The 19552-nt window shown below is 41.4% G+C and overlaps 1 protein-coding gene across 1 annotated transcript; it reads right to left on the reverse strand.

Moving 5' to 3' along the window:
- Positions 1–698: 698 nt before the first annotated feature.
- On the reverse strand, positions 699–7536 carry LOC110000195 (medium-chain acyl-CoA ligase ACSF2, mitochondrial-like). Its single transcript, XM_020655385.3, has 16 exons — positions 7275–7536; positions 6181–6376; positions 5494–5622; positions 5024–5077; positions 4804–4922; positions 3699–3861; positions 3514–3609; positions 3279–3430; positions 3098–3189; positions 2942–3018; positions 2729–2836; positions 2497–2648; positions 2238–2379; positions 2000–2110; positions 1833–1901; positions 699–1136 (listed from the first exon to the last, which is right to left on the reverse strand). Exons 1-16 carry the CDS (start codon positions 7391–7393, stop codon positions 1086–1088), a joined length of 1830 nt encoding a protein of 609 aa, XP_020511041.2. The 5' UTR covers positions 7394–7536; the 3' UTR covers positions 699–1085.
- Positions 7537–19552: the final 12016 nt, after the last annotated feature.

The raw sequence follows: 19552 nt of genomic DNA on the forward strand, positions 1-19552 counted from the left end.
TTCAGTTGGAGTTTATCACTGGAGGGGTAATGTTTAACCACAGCTCTTCCTTATTGGCTAAGAGGTCAGAGTATCTTTGCTATTTGGCCTTTTCAAGCACATGTCAAGAAAATATTAACTAGAAATAACCATTAATATTTAACCAAGACTGACAAGGACAAATTGTAGGATTGTATATAATTAAAACACATTTGAAGTGGCAGTGTTAAAAAAAAAACACGAATGCATTGCATCAGGTCTTCATCAGGGTCAACAGTGGCTAGTACACCTATGTTGTATTGTACTAATTACTTGCAGGAAAGAATCATTCTCCTTGCATGTGCAAGCTTGAAAAACAAAGAAGTGATTCTTCATCAGTGGGAGGGGAGGACGAGGTAGGGGTAAGAGGAGGGGAGAGGAAAGGCACATTGTAATAAAAGCTTGCTTGATAGGCCATACTTAGGATTTTGATTTACAAATGTCCAAATATTTATTCAACCTTTGACACAAGGCACTCTATGCCTTTTAAAGCATGTACTGTCAGTGCAGTGTTTCTTTAAGGACCAGTGTGCTGGATTTAGTGACATCTAGCTGTGAGGCTCCAGATTGTGGATAGCCAATAACGTCTCCTCTGATCTTTTCTTCAAAGCATGTAGGAACACCTGCAGGGGTGTACAGTATATTCCATTGTGAATAGATCCCCTCAACCTTGCAGACAGTTTCTTTGTAAAATGTTTATTTCAGATCTGTACAGTTTCAAATATATAACCATAACAAAATGCCTGTCTTTTCACAAATGCAATCCTCTAGAAAATTTCTCAGAAAATCTTCCTGAGTTGTCAACATATGCGACTCACAGCTGGAGACATCCCCTGTTGGATGGGAGTTTGGGGGGTGTTGCAGGAAGCAAACTGTGAAATAAAAGCTTCTCAGACTTTACTAGTGAATTGGAGTTAGCTTGTCACTGTGTCATTATATGAACATGTTCAGTATCACAGTCCATACTCAGGTAATTTATAGAATTATGAGAAAGAAAGCATAACATCCCTCTGTTAGGTTTCTGCGTTTCAAAACATGTGCTCTTGGACCCATGATGGTCCTTGAAGTTAGAGGCCTAATTTCTTCTCCATTTCCTCCCTTAATATGTTCTTCTTGATCTAGAAAAAAAGACAGTATTATATCAGGTTATATCAGCTGTTTACATTATTTGCAGAATTTCAGAAAACTGTAAATAAATAAAAAAATATGAAACTGTCAAAGTATATCTCTGAAACTCTCCAAAAAATAGAAATTGACAATACGGCTGATATTGTGATCCAAACCAACCCATGATGTGTGATTCTAATAGATTTAAAATAATGATTATAAAAGTCAAGAAAAAACAAAATTCAGGTAGGAAGATGGTAAATGGACTTGAGCTTATATAGCGCTTTTCTAGTCTTCCAACTACTCAAAGTGCTTTTACACCACATGTCACACTTACGCATTGACACCCATTCACACACTGATGGTAGTGATGATCACTATGTAGTATCATCCATCAGAAGTAAATAATCCCACCCATACACCACCACCAAAGCAGCAGGAGTAATTTGAGGTTAAGTGTCTTGCCCAAGGACACATTGGACATTTGGCCAGCTGGGGATTGAACCCTTGACCTTCTAGTTGAGAAGCAACAACTCTACCAATTGAGCCACTGCTGCCAGGAAGAACAGGGATTCATTCAGGGAAAATATATGTTTTGGGAAATCAGTTAGGCCAAATGCGGAGACAAATATGTGAATCAGAGGGGATAAGAGTAAGTTGTTTTAATGAACTGACTATAAGTCAGTGTAAGAACAGAAGAATTATACCTTTCCAGAGGCTGTCAGAGGGTAGCTGTCCACAAAGAAAACATAGTGTGGGATCTTGAAGTGAGCAATCTAGTTGGGGGAGTGGGAAACAAACATCAGTACAACAACTGTACAGCCGTCTCTGCTCTAAGTGTCAAATTTTGGATCTTTTATTCATCACGTCTCACCTGGTCTTTGCAGAAAGCTCTTATCTCCTCTGCACTTGAAGTCTGGCCCTCCTTCAGTCTGATGCAGGCACACACCTGCTCGCCCAGCCGCTCATCTTTCACTCCAACCACCTGCAAAATAGAGAAATTAAAGAAATAATGAAATTAAAGAGCTCAGCTTTTATTAACAATCAAATTAAGGAAGGTCTTCATAAGAGAAAAAAGATTTTTGCTGCCCTTTAGTGGTTTTTAGTCTCACCTGCACCTCTGTTACTTTAGGATGTGTAAACAGAAACTGTTCTATTTCAGCTGGGTAGATGTTCTCCCCTCCTCGGATGATCAGATCCTTCATACGGCCTTCGATGCGGCAGTACCCAAGACTGTTCAGACTGGCTGTGTCACTGTGTGGTAGAAAATCACACATGTAAGACATATTTATTATTTCCCCATGTGCCCATCAAAACATTTGAATATGTTTTCTAACACATGCAGAATACATTGTGCATACAGTTTCTTACCCAGTCCTGTACCAGCGAGCTTGGCAGATGGCTTCATTGGTTTTCTGGGGATCGTCCCAGTATCCTAGCATCACACAGCTGCCTCTGACCAGCAGCTCTCCTGAGGCCCCCACAGGGACTATTTCCCCGGTATTAGGGTCCACCACTTTAGCCTATAGTTAGGACACGCAGGTATATGTTGCAGTGATATCATGGTGATATATTGAAGGTTTGTGCAATCAAAAATGAGTACCTCTGTGTGGTTCATTATGCATCCAACAGTATCTGTCTTCAGCTCCTCATTGTCATGTGGGAATCCCAAAAATGTAAGTGGGCTGTTCTCTGTAGTTCCATATCCTAGCTAATAAAACATAATGTACATGTGTTTTTTACATGCTGGACAAGCTATGCTCTTGTTAATATATACAGAAATATTTGCAAGGATACATGACAAGTAACTGCTCACCACTATCTCTTTCATGTTCATGTCTGTTCTCAGTTTTCTCACAATCTCAGAAGCACATGGAGAACCTCCCATCAGACCTAAAACACAGCAGCAGCTCATTAAAGCATCTCACCAAGTTTAACACATCATCTATGTTAAAGTCCTCAAATCTCTTACCAGCTTCAACTGTTGACAAATCGTACTTGTGTAAATCTCTTTGGCTCAGCATGTCGGTGAACATTGTGGGAGTGCCATAGACGAAATTGCACCTTGAGTGGAAAAACATGAACGGCAATTATTAACAGATTGTAATGCTGTGTATTTAAAAGTCATCGTGTTGATGAGCTGCTTGACATACTTTTCGCTCTGTATGGCAGCCAGGTTGGCTTGACTGTTGTACCCAGCTGAAGGAAAGACCAGAGTGACACCATGCACCGCCATACACATCCCCCCCGCCACAGAGCCGAAGCAGTGGTACATGGGTACAGGCACACATACTCGTACCTGAGGCTGATGGACAGATGGATTGTTAAGATTACTATACCTTTCAATGTTTGTGAAGTCAAAAAATCAAGTGACAATTATGGACTTACCCTCCATCCATAACCCACTCTGAGGCCAAGAAAGTAGGCATTGTTGACAATATTGTGATGGGAAAGAACTGCTGCCTTTGGACTGCCAGTAGTCCCCTGGAAATAAACATCACTTCAGAATCATTGTTAGACCGTTGATGCATTATACTGTCAATTCAAAATGAAACAGTATGTGCACAGCTTACTGATGTGAACTGAATGTTGATGGGGTCATCGAAGGACAGCTTGCTCTGCAGATCCATAAGCTCGCTGTGGTGCCGACTTTCCCCCGCTTGCATGACGTCTTCTACGTGGAGCATCCCTGGCTGTCTGCTGTCTGTCACAATCACCATACGCAAGTCTGGAACCCTGGCAGACCCAAGACAAATATCTTTGTATTGCAACCACAAAACCTGAGTCCTGTAAAGTACTTACAATCGTAATTTAGTGACGTGATCTGTTGGGACTTGGTTTGAGAATTAATGTCTGAAAGTTTAATGTTTTGCCTGGAGAACTGGACTGAAATGGTCAATTGGTTTCTGAGTAATGTAAAACGTTTTACCAGCAGCTATGCATGCCAACTCAACAGTCATTACTGTGCAGTGTAATTGTTGCTAAAATGTATCTCCAACTGGAATGCATTGATATCAAAATTCACAATATAACAGTTAGTTTATTCTGCAAAATTCAAGGTAATCTCTACACTAGACCTACTGGTTTGCTGACGGCAAAGTGAAGCGCTGATATTGTATTAAAAAACATCGTCAGTGATTTTAGTTTTTTTTTATATTAGCTGAATTATGTGGTACAAATTGCTCTGTCTGCAGTGATGTATAGCCTAGCTTACATGCCAACACTCCAGCCTGTTTCTAAATAAAGTTGCCAATGGACCGCCATCTCCTGGTAAATACATTTACTATTGACATAGCCCCTCTTCAAAAAGTTATTCCTTTAATTTAGGACTAACTGGTTTCCAGAGCCCCTTTTATTTTATCTGCACCTCATTAATTATATTACATTCATTCCCTTATTTACTTAAATCATCTTTTCATGCCTTTATAAACATGTCAGACATTTCAACCATTTTTTCCCAGTTCCAATCCCTGACACTCTTCTCTCTAATTGTATCTTAAAGGAGGGCTCAGCCCTAACAATCCCCCCCATCATACACCTGATTCATCCAATCCTTCCAAACTCCTGTAAACCCATTGCATTAACTACATTTCCCACTGTACAACAGCTTTGTCTTGTTAATGAAATGACAATAGAGGAACAACGTGTATTAAACATTCAACATTTGCTCTGTCAAACCTGGAGCTTTTGAGCATGCCTCCTGGTGTCGTGTCGATCTCGGGGCAGATCTCCCTCAGCAGCTCACAGAGCTGTTGTGCCCTAAAGCGGGTAGGGCAGACCACAGCTTTACACTGGACCTGCATTGAACAAATCAGTTCTGTGTGTGAAGATGATTTTTATCAGGAAAAAGGGTTGACCATTGTAAATAAGTGGTGCTACCCTGTTAAAGAACATTTACCTTCTTTAAGGTATACTCCACCTCCTTCGCCTGATAAGCTGGGTTCAATGACACCTGAAAATATAGAAACAGAAATATTTTCATACAGCATGCCTCTGCTTATTTTCATCTGGGATTATTTAGAAGCTACCTAAAACAGTCCCAAGATTCAGGCGATTTGATTTAATTTGGATTGTCCAAGTAGTTTTGGGCTAAAAACCTTGCTGTATGCTATGTGTCACACAACATTATATTTGTTGTCTCCCTTTGGCATCTAATTAGGATGCCAAATGCAAGTGATATATTGTCGATATTGGATAAACTGGAATGTTACAGGGTACATTTTTGAAGATAAGAAATCTGTCTGTAGGGCCTGTCTGATGACGGGGGTGTTTTTGTTTTCATTCATCCAGATTTTAAGGACTGTCAGTGTTACCACAAGAAAGTGCTGTAAATGTAATTTATAAGGTATGAACAACTCCCTGACGTACCAGTATGATTCCAGCTTTAGCTGAAGCAAACTGGAAAAGGATCCATTCGTATGAGTTGGGTCCCCAAACTCCCAGTCGGTCCCCTTTTTTCAGTCCCAGAGCAAGCAGACCTGCAGCTGCCTTGTCAACCTGAATCAATAAAAGTCACAAAAAAAGATTAGATAAAGACCCTTCAACAGCACTGTCACTTGTAATTTTAAGGCTATAATTCAGAGCTTGTATTCCTGCAATTGTGGTTGATTTTTTTAAAGCATGAAATGTAATACTTGTGTGTAGGATTACGTGAAGATGACAAAAACATAAAATACAAAAGGACCTCAGTACAGTCAGTACTTTGTTTGTCCTTTCAGGACTAATTTTGTCTTTGCAAATGAGCTGGCCAATCAGATTTCAAGCTGGAAATCCCTAGAGTTTGAGAAGCACTACACTGATCTCATCATATAGAAGAAAATTATATTTCAATTCAGCTATTAAATTTCCCCAAAGCTTTCCTTCAAGTTATTCCTGGAATTTAGAGTGCTTGATTCTATTTTTCCCAAATTAGAGCTGATGGGTGCTGCTCAGCAAATATTTTTGTAGGTGTCAGGAGGTCATAAATATATCATATGAACCTTGAAAAAAAAATCCCTGGACGATACATGAAGGTTGGTGAGAGCAGAAGCTGAAAGCACAAAATGTGGGACTCACATCTTGATGAAACTGATAAAAGGTTTTCCGTATGCCGTCCTGCAGGAAGACCACAGCTTCACGGTCAGGCCAGCGTTGGACCGTACAGTCCAGACTCTGGCTTACTGTCAGGGAGAGCAGCGAGGCAGAGGAGGTGCCATGGACATAACTGGTGGTTAAAGAGGGTATGTGAGGAGGACTGTCCACATGGAGAGACCTGGGATAGTGAGAAAAAGATTCAGATTGTTAAAAAAAAAAAAAAAAAGCACTGTTTTTTCCGCAGGGAGCCCAAAACTGACACAAACTGTGAGTTCGTCCCAGGGGCTAACCCCTAACCCTAACTGTGATTAGAAGTGTGCCGTTACAGAGTTACTGTACTATGCTGTGATTTTCAATACAAATGATCTTCAGATTTTTGCACTTTAGCACATTGGGATGTTGTTAAATAACTATAAACACTGTAAAGGTATAACTTAGTAAAAGATTCACCAACTTCAGTAAAACTGAATGAAATGTACTTTGGTCTCTTCATTTAAAAGATGCACCTCAAACCTTTTTCAGCACATTCATGAAAGAAACATGGCTGGACAATAAGAAGAGCCTATCTGTTTGTCATAAGTTATAACTTATGTACCCATACATTCAAAGAGCTGAGCTCCGGTAATCATTCCTCTTTTCCACACTGACTGTGAGGAATTCTCATCCTGATTTGATTCATGACGCAGATTTTTTACCTGAATCTTGATGTGTTATGTCATGTTCCAGTGGTTATGTGCAGCTGTTTTGTGTTGTGACTGCTTTGTCTACTTGTCTTTGTGTTCATTTTTTAGACACAGGGATTAATTAGATTGACTGAATGCCTGTGGGGATGTAAATGTTGACTAAATGTTTAAAGGATAAAAAATGTATGACCAAAAGCAAAAAAAAAGGTATATCTAGCCCAGGAATTTAACTCATTGACTGAATACAAAGATTACATGCTGATCTCATGAATACCTGTCTCCCTCTTTAAAAAACATTTTTCTTAATTATCAGTAATCCACTGTAGACCTTCAACACAAGCACCTTTTAAAAACATTTAAAAAACACTCTGCACATGAAGAATACAAACTCACCTGCACCACTGGAGCAAACTTGTGTTGCATAACTTCCAAGTGTTGCTGTTGAGTGCATCCACAGATCTGAGTCTGAGAGCACAGGACCTCAGCAGGGAGGAAGATATCAGTGCCGACATTTATCTCAAGTGTTGCACGGTCAATCTGTGCCTGGTGGATCTGAAGACTCTCTGAATATGACTTGTTTGTAGAATCTGGGTCGCCATTCCTCCCATTAGCTTATACCAGCAGCCTAAAGTTGGACTTTATCACTAAATGAATGATGTTTAAACTCCTCCCTCTCTTCTCTGAGGGAGCAGAGTGTCTGCCGTTTAGCTATGTTAAATAATTGTTAACATACAACAAAACATTAACTCCAGCACCACATGAACAAAGAGTATGAACTACATCTAGTAACCGAGTCCTGACACAACTATTGTTATGACTTGATTCAATATAAATATAAATTGATGATGGATTGAACACCAATCATTTTTCCCGCCTCATCATTAGTTCACAAAGATTTATAACAGACTCACAAACTTAGTTCTGATCTGAAAACTAGGAAGGTCTTGTCAGCTAGGTGGGTGGATCTAAACTTGCTTTGAGTTTCATTCTCTGAGCATCAACAGGAGAGGCAGTTGACGCGTGTCACACCCTCTGTTGATTGCAAGCTGAAAATCTGGGGCAGGATTTTCACGAAAATCCAGTTTAAAAGAGTCTGAATCCGAAACTGCAGCAGAACAAGCTCTGATCTGAAAACTAGGAAGCTGACATCTGACACTTCAGTGTGGCCACAGAGCCCAGGCATCCATGACTACGGCTTTGCCTATTTCCTCTGGCAATCTGCTAAACGCAACATGTTGCTACAAAGAAATCTCTGTCATTCATGGGAACAGGAAAAGACACATCTGTCATAGACAATGAAATCTTAACAACTTGTCTCTGCTTAAGAAAGCCTCTTCTACCCACCCTTCATTTACTTTGGCCTCTGGAACTGTCAATCTGCTGTGAATTAAACTGAATTCATCCAAGCACTTGCAGAAATGTCAGACATTCAGGCACTTGCCCTTACTGAAACCTGGATCCGCCCAGAAAATACAGTCACACCAGCGGCTCTTTCTGTTGACACAGTGTTCTCACACACTCCCCGCTCTGTTGGACGTGGAGGTGGTACAGGTATCCTCATTTCTAATACCTGGAAATTCAATAAACTCTTCCCACTGAGCAACAACTCCTCATTTGAATATCACACAATCTTGGTTACTGCTCCTATTAAAATGTACATTGCTATCATTTACCGCCCACCAGGGTGTAATCTGGATGATTTTGTTGTGGAACTGGACATGAACATACACACTGATAAAGCCCAGGAAACAGACTTCCTTGCTTTCCTATCCTCATTTGACCTCACACAGGTTCCAACTCCTCCTACCCACAAAGCTGGCAACACTCTTGATTTAATTCTGACTCGGAACTGCTCGACAGCAAACCTGACTGTCACCCCTCAGCATCTATCAGACCACTTCTTTATTCAATTCACAATCTCCCTCAGGCACACCCACAAATGGTGTCATACCACCAAAACATGCGATCGCTCAAGCCAGCTCAGTTGTCTAACGAGGTAATGGCTGCCATGCCTGCCCAAAAGGTCTTTACCGCACTCTCTACAGACGCAGCTACAGACACACTCTGCTCCACACTAGCCTCATCTCTGAACAAGCTCTGCCCTCTGGTGTCCAAACCCGCTCGCAAAACCCACCCTAGCCCATAGCTCACGGAAGTCATAAGAGAGCAAAGAGCAGGGCTGAGGTCAGCAGAGAGAAAATGACAAAAATCCTAACAGTCCGCTGACCTCAATGACTATAAGCAAAGACATGTCTCATTCTCCTCCAGCCTGAAAACAGCCAAGACAACATATTATCAGAACAATGCCACAGATACAAGAAAAATGTTTTCTGCTTTTAACTCACTGCTTCAACCACCTCCTCCTCCACCCTCCGATCTGTTCACACCAGACATGTTTGCCTCATATTTTACTGAACAGGTTGCAACCATCAGTAGCCAGTTTTCTGAGCCTGACCAACTCAGCCCAAAGGCACCAACCAAAAGCACCTAACTCGACTCATTCTCCTCTCTGACTGAGGATGAAGTCTCTAAGCTTGTGCTAGACTCTCGGCCCACCACCTGTCCTCTGGACCCAATACCATCAAGCCTCCTGCAGACCATTTCCTCTCCGCTTAATGCTGCACTTAAGCATATCATCAACTCCTCTCTGTCAACGGGTGTGTTCCCCACCGCATTCAAGCAAGGTCGGGTCACCCCTCTACTCAAAAAACCCACACTAAACCCAGCCCATGTTGAAAACTACAGACCGGTTTCTCTTCTGCCCTTTCCGTCAAAAATACTTGGCGCACAGTCTTTAAGCAAGTCTCTGAGTTCCTGTTCAGAAACAATCTGTTTGACCCAAATCAGTCAGGCTTTAAGCAGGGCCACTCTGCTGAAACTGCACTACTGTCAGTAACAGAATCGCTACGATCTGCCAGAGCTGCGGGTCAGTCCTCAGTTCTATTACTGCTAGACCTGTATGCTGCCTTTCACACAGTCAACCATCAAATCATCCTATCCTCGCTCTCTGAACATCTCAGGATCTGCCGTCTACTGGTTCGTGTCCTACCTCTCTGGGCGATCCTTTAGAGTGTCGTGGAAGGGAGAAGTGTCCAAAGCGCACAGCTTATCCACAGGGGTACCTCAAGGGTCAGTGCTTGGTCCCCTTCTCTTCTCCATATACACAAGCTCACTTGGTTTAATAATCTGCTCTCATGGCTTCTCATACCACTGCTATGTTGACGATACCAAGCTCTTCCTGTCATTCCCGCCAGACGATGTTACAGTCTCAGCAAGAATCTCGTCATGCCTTGCTGATATCTCTAAATGGGTTAACACTACCTTCAACTCAATCTTTCATTTTTTTTAATTTTTTTTTATTAGGTGCAATAAAGTGACAAACTGGTGATATACAAATGAGGCACACAAAAAAGAAACAGACAAGGTCAGGACAACGGCTCCAAAATACAGTAAAATAAAAAATACAAAAATAAGACAAATAAAGAGAGCGAAATAAGACATCAATAGACACACATCATACTACGAACAGAAAAACTACAAAACTATATGAAATACCTACGAAAGGATACAAAAAGTGAAAGAAGCAATAGAGAGAGAGAGAGAGGGAAGGGGAGGGAGAGAAGGTGCTTAGTAAAGGGGACTTGAGAGGTGGAAGAGAGTTGAAGAGTTGAGCAGTGGTATGTGTTGAATATGTTGATGCTAAACAATGTTGTGGTGTGAGAGGTGAGAGTTTGTGTAATGATTATGTTTTAGCGGAAGTTGACTGCAGCCAGGATTTTGGGGTTGGTTTGAGAAAAAATGTATGAAAATGCAGTCACTTATAAATTTAGTGTGTGTGTGTGTGTGTGTGTGTGTGTGTGTGTGTGTGTGTGTGTGTGTGTGTGTGTGTGTGTGTGTTTGTTTGTGTGTGTGTTGGGTGTGATTGGTGCACAGGAATAAAGAGCTGATGGGTGGGATGTTGGGCTCCATATTATTGATAATGATGTTGATGATGATGATGGTAATGACGATGGTTTTTGTTTGATAATGACGACTTATAAGATGGTTTCTATACTGATTAGAGCTCTCAAGAACTGCAGTCAATGTTGTGCTTTGCCTCTGGTCACTTCCTGTCAGCACCTGTGTGTCCAATCAGACTCAAAGCTGATCGTTTGCTCTTACTGACATTGTTACATTTTTTCTCCATTGTCTAGATTAATTGACTCTGCTGGAATTGCTTCTTCAAAATAATATTTTTTTCTTCAAATTCTGGAACGATTCCCTTCAATCAGATGACCATTGAAGACCTAAATGACACCTTCTCAGAAACTAATCTACAACACTATCCATCCTATATCATGTATCTTCTACTGAGGAGAACATTCACAGCACATGTATATAGAAGTCCAGTTTATTCCCTTCAGGAGTTTATAAATAAAGCTTTTCGTGTTGTTTTAGCTCCAGTGTAAGAACTATATATAAAATGGAGGGTGAAGTAAAAATAAAACTTGACATATTTGTGTTGTTCCTTCGTAGTTAGACTTGAGTGACCCCTGATGGTAATTCCTGTAAAACATTTAGATTTTTATGATGAGGAAAAGGTCATCAGTGTTCTCAGGCCCATTATAAATACCCTCACGGACCCCTCTCAGGCAAAAAAAACTGTTATTCTGTTACTGGATTTCTTCCCAGACGTCATGAACTGAACATGATCTGTTGGAACGTGTTTTCCTTCTAAATTTGGTATGAAATATCCTCCAACACTCACTGAAAATCTAACCCTTGTGGACACACTGACGAGTTTTTAAGTACACACTCGGCTAATTCGCCCTCAGCAGAAAGCAGAGTATAGTTTCTTTCCTTCATGCGGTCAGTGTTGTCTTTGGGACAGCGACTTTTATCCATCAGTTTTCTGCATCAGCAGGGCAGAAGAACTATTTCTTTATTTACTCATGATTTCTGAAGGTATAGGCACTGCCTCATAAACTCAAATTGATGCTTTATTGTGTTACATACATTCACTCTCACATTACACAGATTCAAGTCATCCATCAGTGCGTGGGCGTCTTGTCATGCAGTACCAATGATCACAGCTCAAGCCATGTTCCGGCTTTGTTATGACTACGGCGTAAATCTACATTTCACCACAGCTGGAAACATGAGTGCTCTCTCTGGGAACAGGGGAGAGACTTTAAACATACAGCCCACTCTCTGTGCTGTGTACGGCTCTGTTATTATGGTTTGTGGTCTAATACAGTGTATAACTCACTCCAAAAGTGCAGGCAGAGTGGTGATGATTAAATGAATCCAGCTACAACATGGTCATTGTCCCGTCCCCATGGTTCAGTGACAAGATGCATTAGACTGCTACATGAGACAATCTACTGCAGGGGGCAGCATCACTCTTACGATGAGTAAACCATCAAGCATGGAAAAAGGGATAATGGAATTCCAAATCTATTTTCCAATTTCATCTCTCAGAAATCACATTTTAGCCCAGCAACAAATACTATACATTTCTCAGACAGTTTTCAAAATTACTCAAGAGGTAAGTTTCGTATAACTTTATATTTGAATACTTGATCTGTAACTTGCTAAAAAAAAAATTGCCAATGGGTCTTCTGAGGGAATACTGAAGGCAAACAGCTTATTAGAGCTCAAAAGTTCAACAAAGATGCATATATTGTGTTATGTTTAAAGCTCTATATGAGCATTTTCTTTTCTTGTTATGAAACTGACTGAAATCAATACTGATGCCTATAAATGACCCACAGAGGCAAACTAGACCATCAGAGAGAAGATGGGTTATTTCTCTGAAGCTATTTAATATATCTGTCTCGCCTGCCGCTGGGTAGGTTTCAGGATGGGGGATGCATTGCATGGCATATAACAAGTCTTGTTTGACAATTAAAATAAAGAAGGCTTGTAAAATAACATACACATGTACAGATAAGATCAGCAAAGTGATAAAATGTCCTGCTTTGTCCACAGGGGGCGCCTAACTCGACCCAAACTGAAAGATCCTCATTGGAGATTTAATCCGCTGTACATTGTATTTAAAAAAATCTGTTTTCCCATGTCTCAGTCATTTAAAAAAGTGGATAAAATTTGTTCACTTGTTTGTTTTTCAACAGAATTTGGCAACTTGCTATAAACTTCTACAAGAATAAATGATGGTCGAAATCAAAGCTGCAGATGTTGAGATATTCTGGGTACAGCTCCAAAGACTCTGCCTCTTACACGTTCCATAATGCAACTTGATAGCACTTTTCACAAGACCCTCCTGGCCAACAAAATGCTCATGTCTTTCAACCTCAAGCTAGTTGATTCCAGTGACATCATCAGAATTGTTCATTCAGCCAAGTCAGAGGGTCCTCCAAAGGCACAGTGCTCGGGCACTACTGTCTGAGTAGTTGTTTTAATAATGGGTAGGATTACTTTAGTGTATGACGTGGGAGAAGTGTCACTTGACTAATCACCAGTTTTTTTCAAAGCACATATCTTTAGAGTTTCTGGAGTCAAAGCAGCATGAGTTTAAGTTTTTTTTTGAAACATTAAAAGACTTCTTTCAGCAGCCTTAGAAAAGTTAAGACAGCAGAGTGAGCCAAGATTTCACAGTCAGCACATTTGTGAGGCTCCTGCACCTTCATCGCCACTCTCTCTCTCTCTCTTATTTCCCCACTCAGACATGTTATGCATTCCACAGTTGAGTGGTGATAATCCTCCCGAAATCGACACATCATGTCATTCCAAAGAGCACTTGTCCCGTGGTTTTGAAAATGGGTAAACTTGGCGTGTCATGAACCCAGAAGTCCAAAACAGCTTTCTGTAGCAGCTCAAGAAAGACAACTAAAAGACAAAAAATACTGCATGTTAAAGGGGATGACATTACAGCTCCTGTGAGGAACTTTCAGTTTGGTGACCCCTGTGGATTTAGGAGTAGTACGTCTTTTCTCTTTTATTTTGTCCTGTACATGTGTTTTTTTATTTTATTTTTGTAATCATCCTGCTTTCTTTCAGAAGTCATTATTGTAAATCCTTGGAGAATATTAAATATGACTTTTTTGAGCAGTTTCCTGTTAATCAGTTTGTATCTTGAGTGTTGTGTTGTGTTTAAGTGTTGTGTCAAATGTTTGTATCTTTGTTTTAGTTTTAATTTTTGTGCCGCAAATGGAGCCGCTGTGATGCAAGACACATTTCGGACAAAGTCTGACAATAAAGAACTATCTACCTATCTAATCACTTCATCCAACACCTAACCTGCTGCAGCTGTTAAGGCATTCTTAATAACAATGTGATCAATAGATCTTATCACCATTGGCGATTCTAGAGTATGTTGGGCCCCTAGGAAAAAAAGTAACTGGGGTCCCCCTCCAACCAGCGTTCATTATTATTTACCCTTTCTTATTTCACTCCCATACAGATAATTCCTCTTAATTTTCCTTCGGTAACTTTCATTGACAAACTTCGGTTTTCACAGCATGCATGGGACAACGTGCAGGGAACAGAGAGTAAGTGCTATCAGATGGGGCCCCCTTAAAGAGATTTTCTATAGTCATTGCATTAATGTCATTAATGTTGAATTGATTTATGTGTGAGACACCTAGTTTTTTGTTTCTATACTGTCTTAGAGAGTTCACAAGCTTAAGAGCAAAAAAGGACATCAGAGTTTTAAGCCCTCACTAGTCGTGAAATCCATCCTCAAAGTTAATTAAACAGGTTGACCTTCGAACTTTACCAGTGCAGGCACGGTCCTGAACTCTGGTGAAGGGTCACTGGCTGCCACCTGTGCCCAGCTACTATGTGAAACATCTACAAGCGTGGTGCACGCAACTGTGTGTGTGAGTGTATGAGAGCGTGTGTGTGTTACCCCCTGCAGCTCTACTTTCCCTGGGCTCAGCCATTCTTTTCCCAGCTGACCGCTCAGCTGTTGCCAACAGTTGTCCACTTGATAACTGTTGCCGTAACTCTGTACTCAGCACAAGATGTTTACAACCAGTAATGATTTTAATGAAATCACTGCACTGCTCTCTGACATGCAGACCATCATATAACTCAACGGCATATCTGATTTTGAGGACTACACAGGGGGAAAAAAATGAAACAGTTCAAATCTGTTTTGACATTTGCTGAGCTATATGAGTTGGTAAATTACAGGCTCTAAATTCCTCTGATGTTTTCCTGAATTAGGCAGCTCTGTTGTCGGGTTGGATTTCCATTTAACGAGGGTTAAGAATCCGAAAAGGAAAGCACACTCAGACCTTTTGATCTTGTATCGTTTTGTTCTTTTTCTGTGGCAATGATCCCACAAAAACAAACTTAATTATGATAATGGGATGATTGAAAAACATTTCCTTGTTATATTGGTTTTTTTTAATTCAAAATAGTCTTAATTTAATCTGAATGTTTCTTCTTTTATACAGTTTAATAGTTTAAAGCAACACTATGTGACTTTTCCACCTTTAGATTATTGTTTCAAATGTCGATTTAAAGGCCCAACAACTTTCATTAGGGAGAACGGTGTCTCTCCCATGACCCCAGCGCGGCCCGATCGCCTGTTTACTGCATTATGTAACTTTGGCAGTGGGCCGAGGTCATCTCGCAAGAAGTGCGTACAGCTTTACAGCACTAGTTCTCAAACAAGCCTTCAGTTATAAAAAAGAAGTCAGTTAGCCCGTCTCTGTGTAGTTTAATACAATGACTGAGGTAGAGGAACGTGACAGATGAAGCTTAGAAGAGAAAAAGAGAGAGAGACCAAGTAAGAAGCAGAGTGTTCATCTCTGCAGTTATTATTCAAAACAGGTTGTGATGTAATGTTTGGCTGTATTCTCGTTGACTCGTTTAGCAGATTTACCGGGATGCAGAAAGTCATCTATCTCAAGTTATATCTCAGGGTTGGAGATAAATAAATCCATCTTAAGCCAAAAAGTTGTATATTTCTCTGTCAACCTTCAAGTTTGATTTGTAAGTTTGGAACCTCACAAACCGATCTCCAATGTAGCCATTTAGCCACAGCCCAGATATCAAGGCAACGGCTGAAAACACATACACATACTCCATATGCAAACACTTTGCAAATAACAGGATAAAGATAAAGATAAACTTTTCGGATGCTTGCAATCATATTTTTGTAATGAACCATGTAAGTCAACATAACTTAGTTGTTTGGCTTCCTGCAACATATTTGCTAACTTTACACTCTGCACGTTACAAACAGCATTATGTGAGTTTACGACAGTGTAGTTGCATTCTGACACCTTCAGTGGGCACCAAAGCGCACCACACCAAATTCCTACATGTTGCTGCTGTAATGTTTGTCTATGTTACTGAATGTGGCATTTGTATCGGAAAATGTTTGATCAGTGTGTTTTCATGGCTTCTGGCTTTAAATTGTGCTTAGGCATGACTCAGTATGGAATTGAAACACAAAAGATCTAAAAACTAAACGCCATATGATGAGCATGTTTGCTGTTTATTTACGTCCTCCCTATCCAGAAATAATCCATCATTCTCTGTCAAAAACCAAACAGCTCACATCCGCTCCTGTGTGAAACCCTAAGTGTTCACTTCCTACCTCTCCATCACACAACCTATTATGCTCCTCATTTAGACATCCATCAAACGTCACATGTTCAATTACACCATCCATCACGCTCTGCACTTGTCCCGCCATTGGCTGATGATCTTGGTCACCCCACAATGGCACGTCCCCGTCTCCTCCAGATTCTAATGGCTGAACTTAGACAGGGAACTTTTTTTTGTCTTTTTGCTCATCCAGAGGCCAAGGCACAGGTCAGAGGTCAGAGGGGGTTGGTCTGGTTGCCTGGGAGGAGTTCACTGACAAGGCAAAGCCACTGGTGCTCATTGGACTGTGCAAACGGCAAATCTGTCGGTGTCTGACAGGCCTGAGAGCAGATTTTATCATCACAATCAGACAAGAAGCAAGTGTTGAAGAGTGGAAATGTGGAGCAAGAAACTCTCATACAAAGTACATGTAATGGCTAGCTATCGTGCAAGGACTAGCTTTTGTTAACAATGCATTTTTCTTAACCTCAGGGAACGGCAAACATTTTTAGACAGTGCTAGTTGATATGAGTGTTTACACTTGTTCCGAGCCTGGTGGCATTAAGGCCCCCCCTAGAATTTGACACAAAAAGGTCTGAGGGAAAGGGGATTTCCAAGGCTTACTGACCTTCTGAAAAGGACTTCTCATGCAGATTTCTTTTGGTTTTTATATTTTAAGTGTATCCATTGATATCAATTTCATCAGGATCCTAACATCTCATCTCTTTGCAAAACACCGCCAATCAGCATGGCATGGTGACATCATGAGAAAGTTGTCCCCCCAAGTTGACAAGGCCGGCTGTTGCCATGGGGCTCCTGGAAATGGCACTGTGGATCCCAGTAAATGAAGGATGTTGGGGGAGGGGACGTGAAGGCAAGTAAATAAAAGTGCCATTTGCAGTCTGTTTGTTTGACATCCTCAGGAGCCAAATTCTGCTCAGTTATTGGACTGCTAGGCATCGGGGGTGGGTGGGGGGGGGGCTCCCAGTGGCTCCTTCCAGCGGGACCCCCCACTCCGGAGGACACGGGTGTGTTTGCTGAACGAACAGGGCACCCCAACACGGCCTCTGGGTGCCATGTGAGCTGACAGAAGCCACAGACATTCACTCATTTGTAAAAAAGAGCACAATGTAGGACAAAAAGAAGAAGGAGACAGTCTTGCAAAGACAGACTGAAGCAACAAATCACCATTCACAGACAGAAATAATTAGTCATAATAAAGACATCAGCAAAGGCAGAATAAATTACATAATAAAGCTTATCAATGAGGATGTCTTCCAAATGCATGAACTGTATTAGATTAACAGACTTTGGCGAGGGCTAATGTATAATGTTTCTAATTGGATTGGATCCCCAAAGTCCCAAACCCAGTCCCAAATCGAGAATAACGTTGTCTTGACAGGCTTCAATCAAACGAAACTGAGCAACACTGATCTCCCAAACATCTGACGAAGACCGTGCCTGGTGTACTTCCCATTACCTATGTCGAAGCACACAATTCCCAGACCCCCTTTGATACCTGATATTTAGCCATGCGGGCCTGTACTGTGACCCCGCAATCACTTTTTGCTTTAGACACCCAACACCAGAGTCCTTAATCCTGCCAGAGCACTTCAGTGTTAGAGGCGGAGCAAAGTAGGTTGCTGCAAGGCATTTCTACACTGGGGGAAAAAACACGTCCCTCTGGGGGTTGAATAGCATTCTGGGACATGCCTTATTGGCTTGCTGACCCTCACTTTCTGATGTGTTCATCTCGTTCTGGCTTCATCTTCATAAATTAATACTGAGCAATGCTTATGCTGCAATTTTCTTGCAATTTTAGCAAATGGTCCACCCATTTACTGTATATTAAAAATGGACAGCGCGTCTCCTTCCGTTGTACAAAATGAAGCCAAAATACCAAGCCAACAGGTGCTGATGTATTTCACTGGTGATGTAATTTGGAACCAAGACATGCACAGAAGGGATCTGGCTGCTTCAAACCACAGAATTGACTCTATGCCCATTTCTTGGTGACTCAGGATGTTTGAGCGGCAGGCACGAAAACAATAAAAAGGGTACCTGCTCTGTGCGGTGAGGCACCAGCGCCGCTGGAAGTACATCCTCGAGGGCACTATCACATTTTATCTACCACAGGGACATCAATGAGGGCACTTTCTTGCCAAAAAATCCGCCCGTGGATGGAGATCGTAGTTGCGTGCATGCAGTCTATGGTCGTGCACTGATAGCAGGGAATCAACGTCACCACCCCCTCCTGCTCACTCGATGTGAATTCTTCTGATTATATCCTGTTGTGTTCACAAATCAGCTCACACAGACTTTCTGTGATAAAAATTCTAGGAGGCTGGCAGGAGAAACTCTGTGTAAAGTCCAAATGAAAAACGTGACTGTTTGCGTTCACACATGCAGCCAGAGTTTTGTGCAAGTGTGGAAGCACTATTGGACTGTTTTTTGGGGTTTTTAAAAAAAAAAAAAAATCAGGAAATTTTCATACAGTTTTAGCACTGCTGGCCTCCGTATCTGTGAGATTTGACCAAGAACATGTGAAGGGGCTTGTTGTTATATAATACAGATAGTAACAAGAAAGGGATCCTTTTCTTGCTTGGGTAATTTTCCACTTTGTTCCTCGTAATGAAAAAACAGATAGATAAACAGATATGTCATGAACTATCTGAAGCATGTTGATGCCGCGTTACAGAGGTGTCAGGGTAGTGTTGTGTGTCAGATCGGAGGTGTTAAGACCGCAGCTGCAGAGCGATTTGTGGCTCAGTGTGGGTGGCGACTATCTTGCTGCTGGGGCGGTGTGTTTATGTGTGCTGCGGTTTGGGCCACGCGCACAGTGCTGGCATGTAGACCTAAACAGACACAAACACACACACACAAACACACACACACACAAAAAAACACAGAGACCCTATTGATTCCAGCTAATCAAGGCAGAGGCGCTGGGGGAAGCCATGCAACAAGTGTGTGTGTGTGTGCGTCACGTGTGTGAATGTGTGCGTGAAGTCAACACATTCCCCACATTCCACGACTTCCCAAAGAGGCATAAAATATTAGCCACATTAGCTCTTTTCTCTGCTGGGGTCTGACTGCTCTTTAACTTTACTGCCCTTTCTTTCCCTCTG

The sequence above is a fragment of the Labrus bergylta genome, chromosome 16, assembly GCF_963930695.1.
Source record: "Labrus bergylta chromosome 16, fLabBer1.1, whole genome shotgun sequence".
In the NCBI taxonomy this organism is placed as follows: domain Eukaryota; kingdom Metazoa; phylum Chordata; class Actinopteri; order Labriformes; family Labridae; genus Labrus; species Labrus bergylta.

Excerpts from the sequence above, each read along its gene's own strand:
- LOC110000195 (XM_020655385.3), bottom strand. The coding sequence starts at position 7,393 with ATGTCGGCACTGATATCTTCCTCCCTGCTGAGGTCCTGTGCTCTCAGA. Across the intron at positions 3,190-3,278 it reads GCTGCCATACAGAGCGAAAA|GTGCAATTTCGTCTATGGCA; the intron begins GTATGTCAAGCA and ends TTTCCACTCAAG. Across the intron at positions 2,649-2,728 it reads GCATAATGAACCACACAGAG|GCTAAAGTGGTGGACCCTAA; the intron begins GTACTCATTTTT and ends TCCTAACTATAG.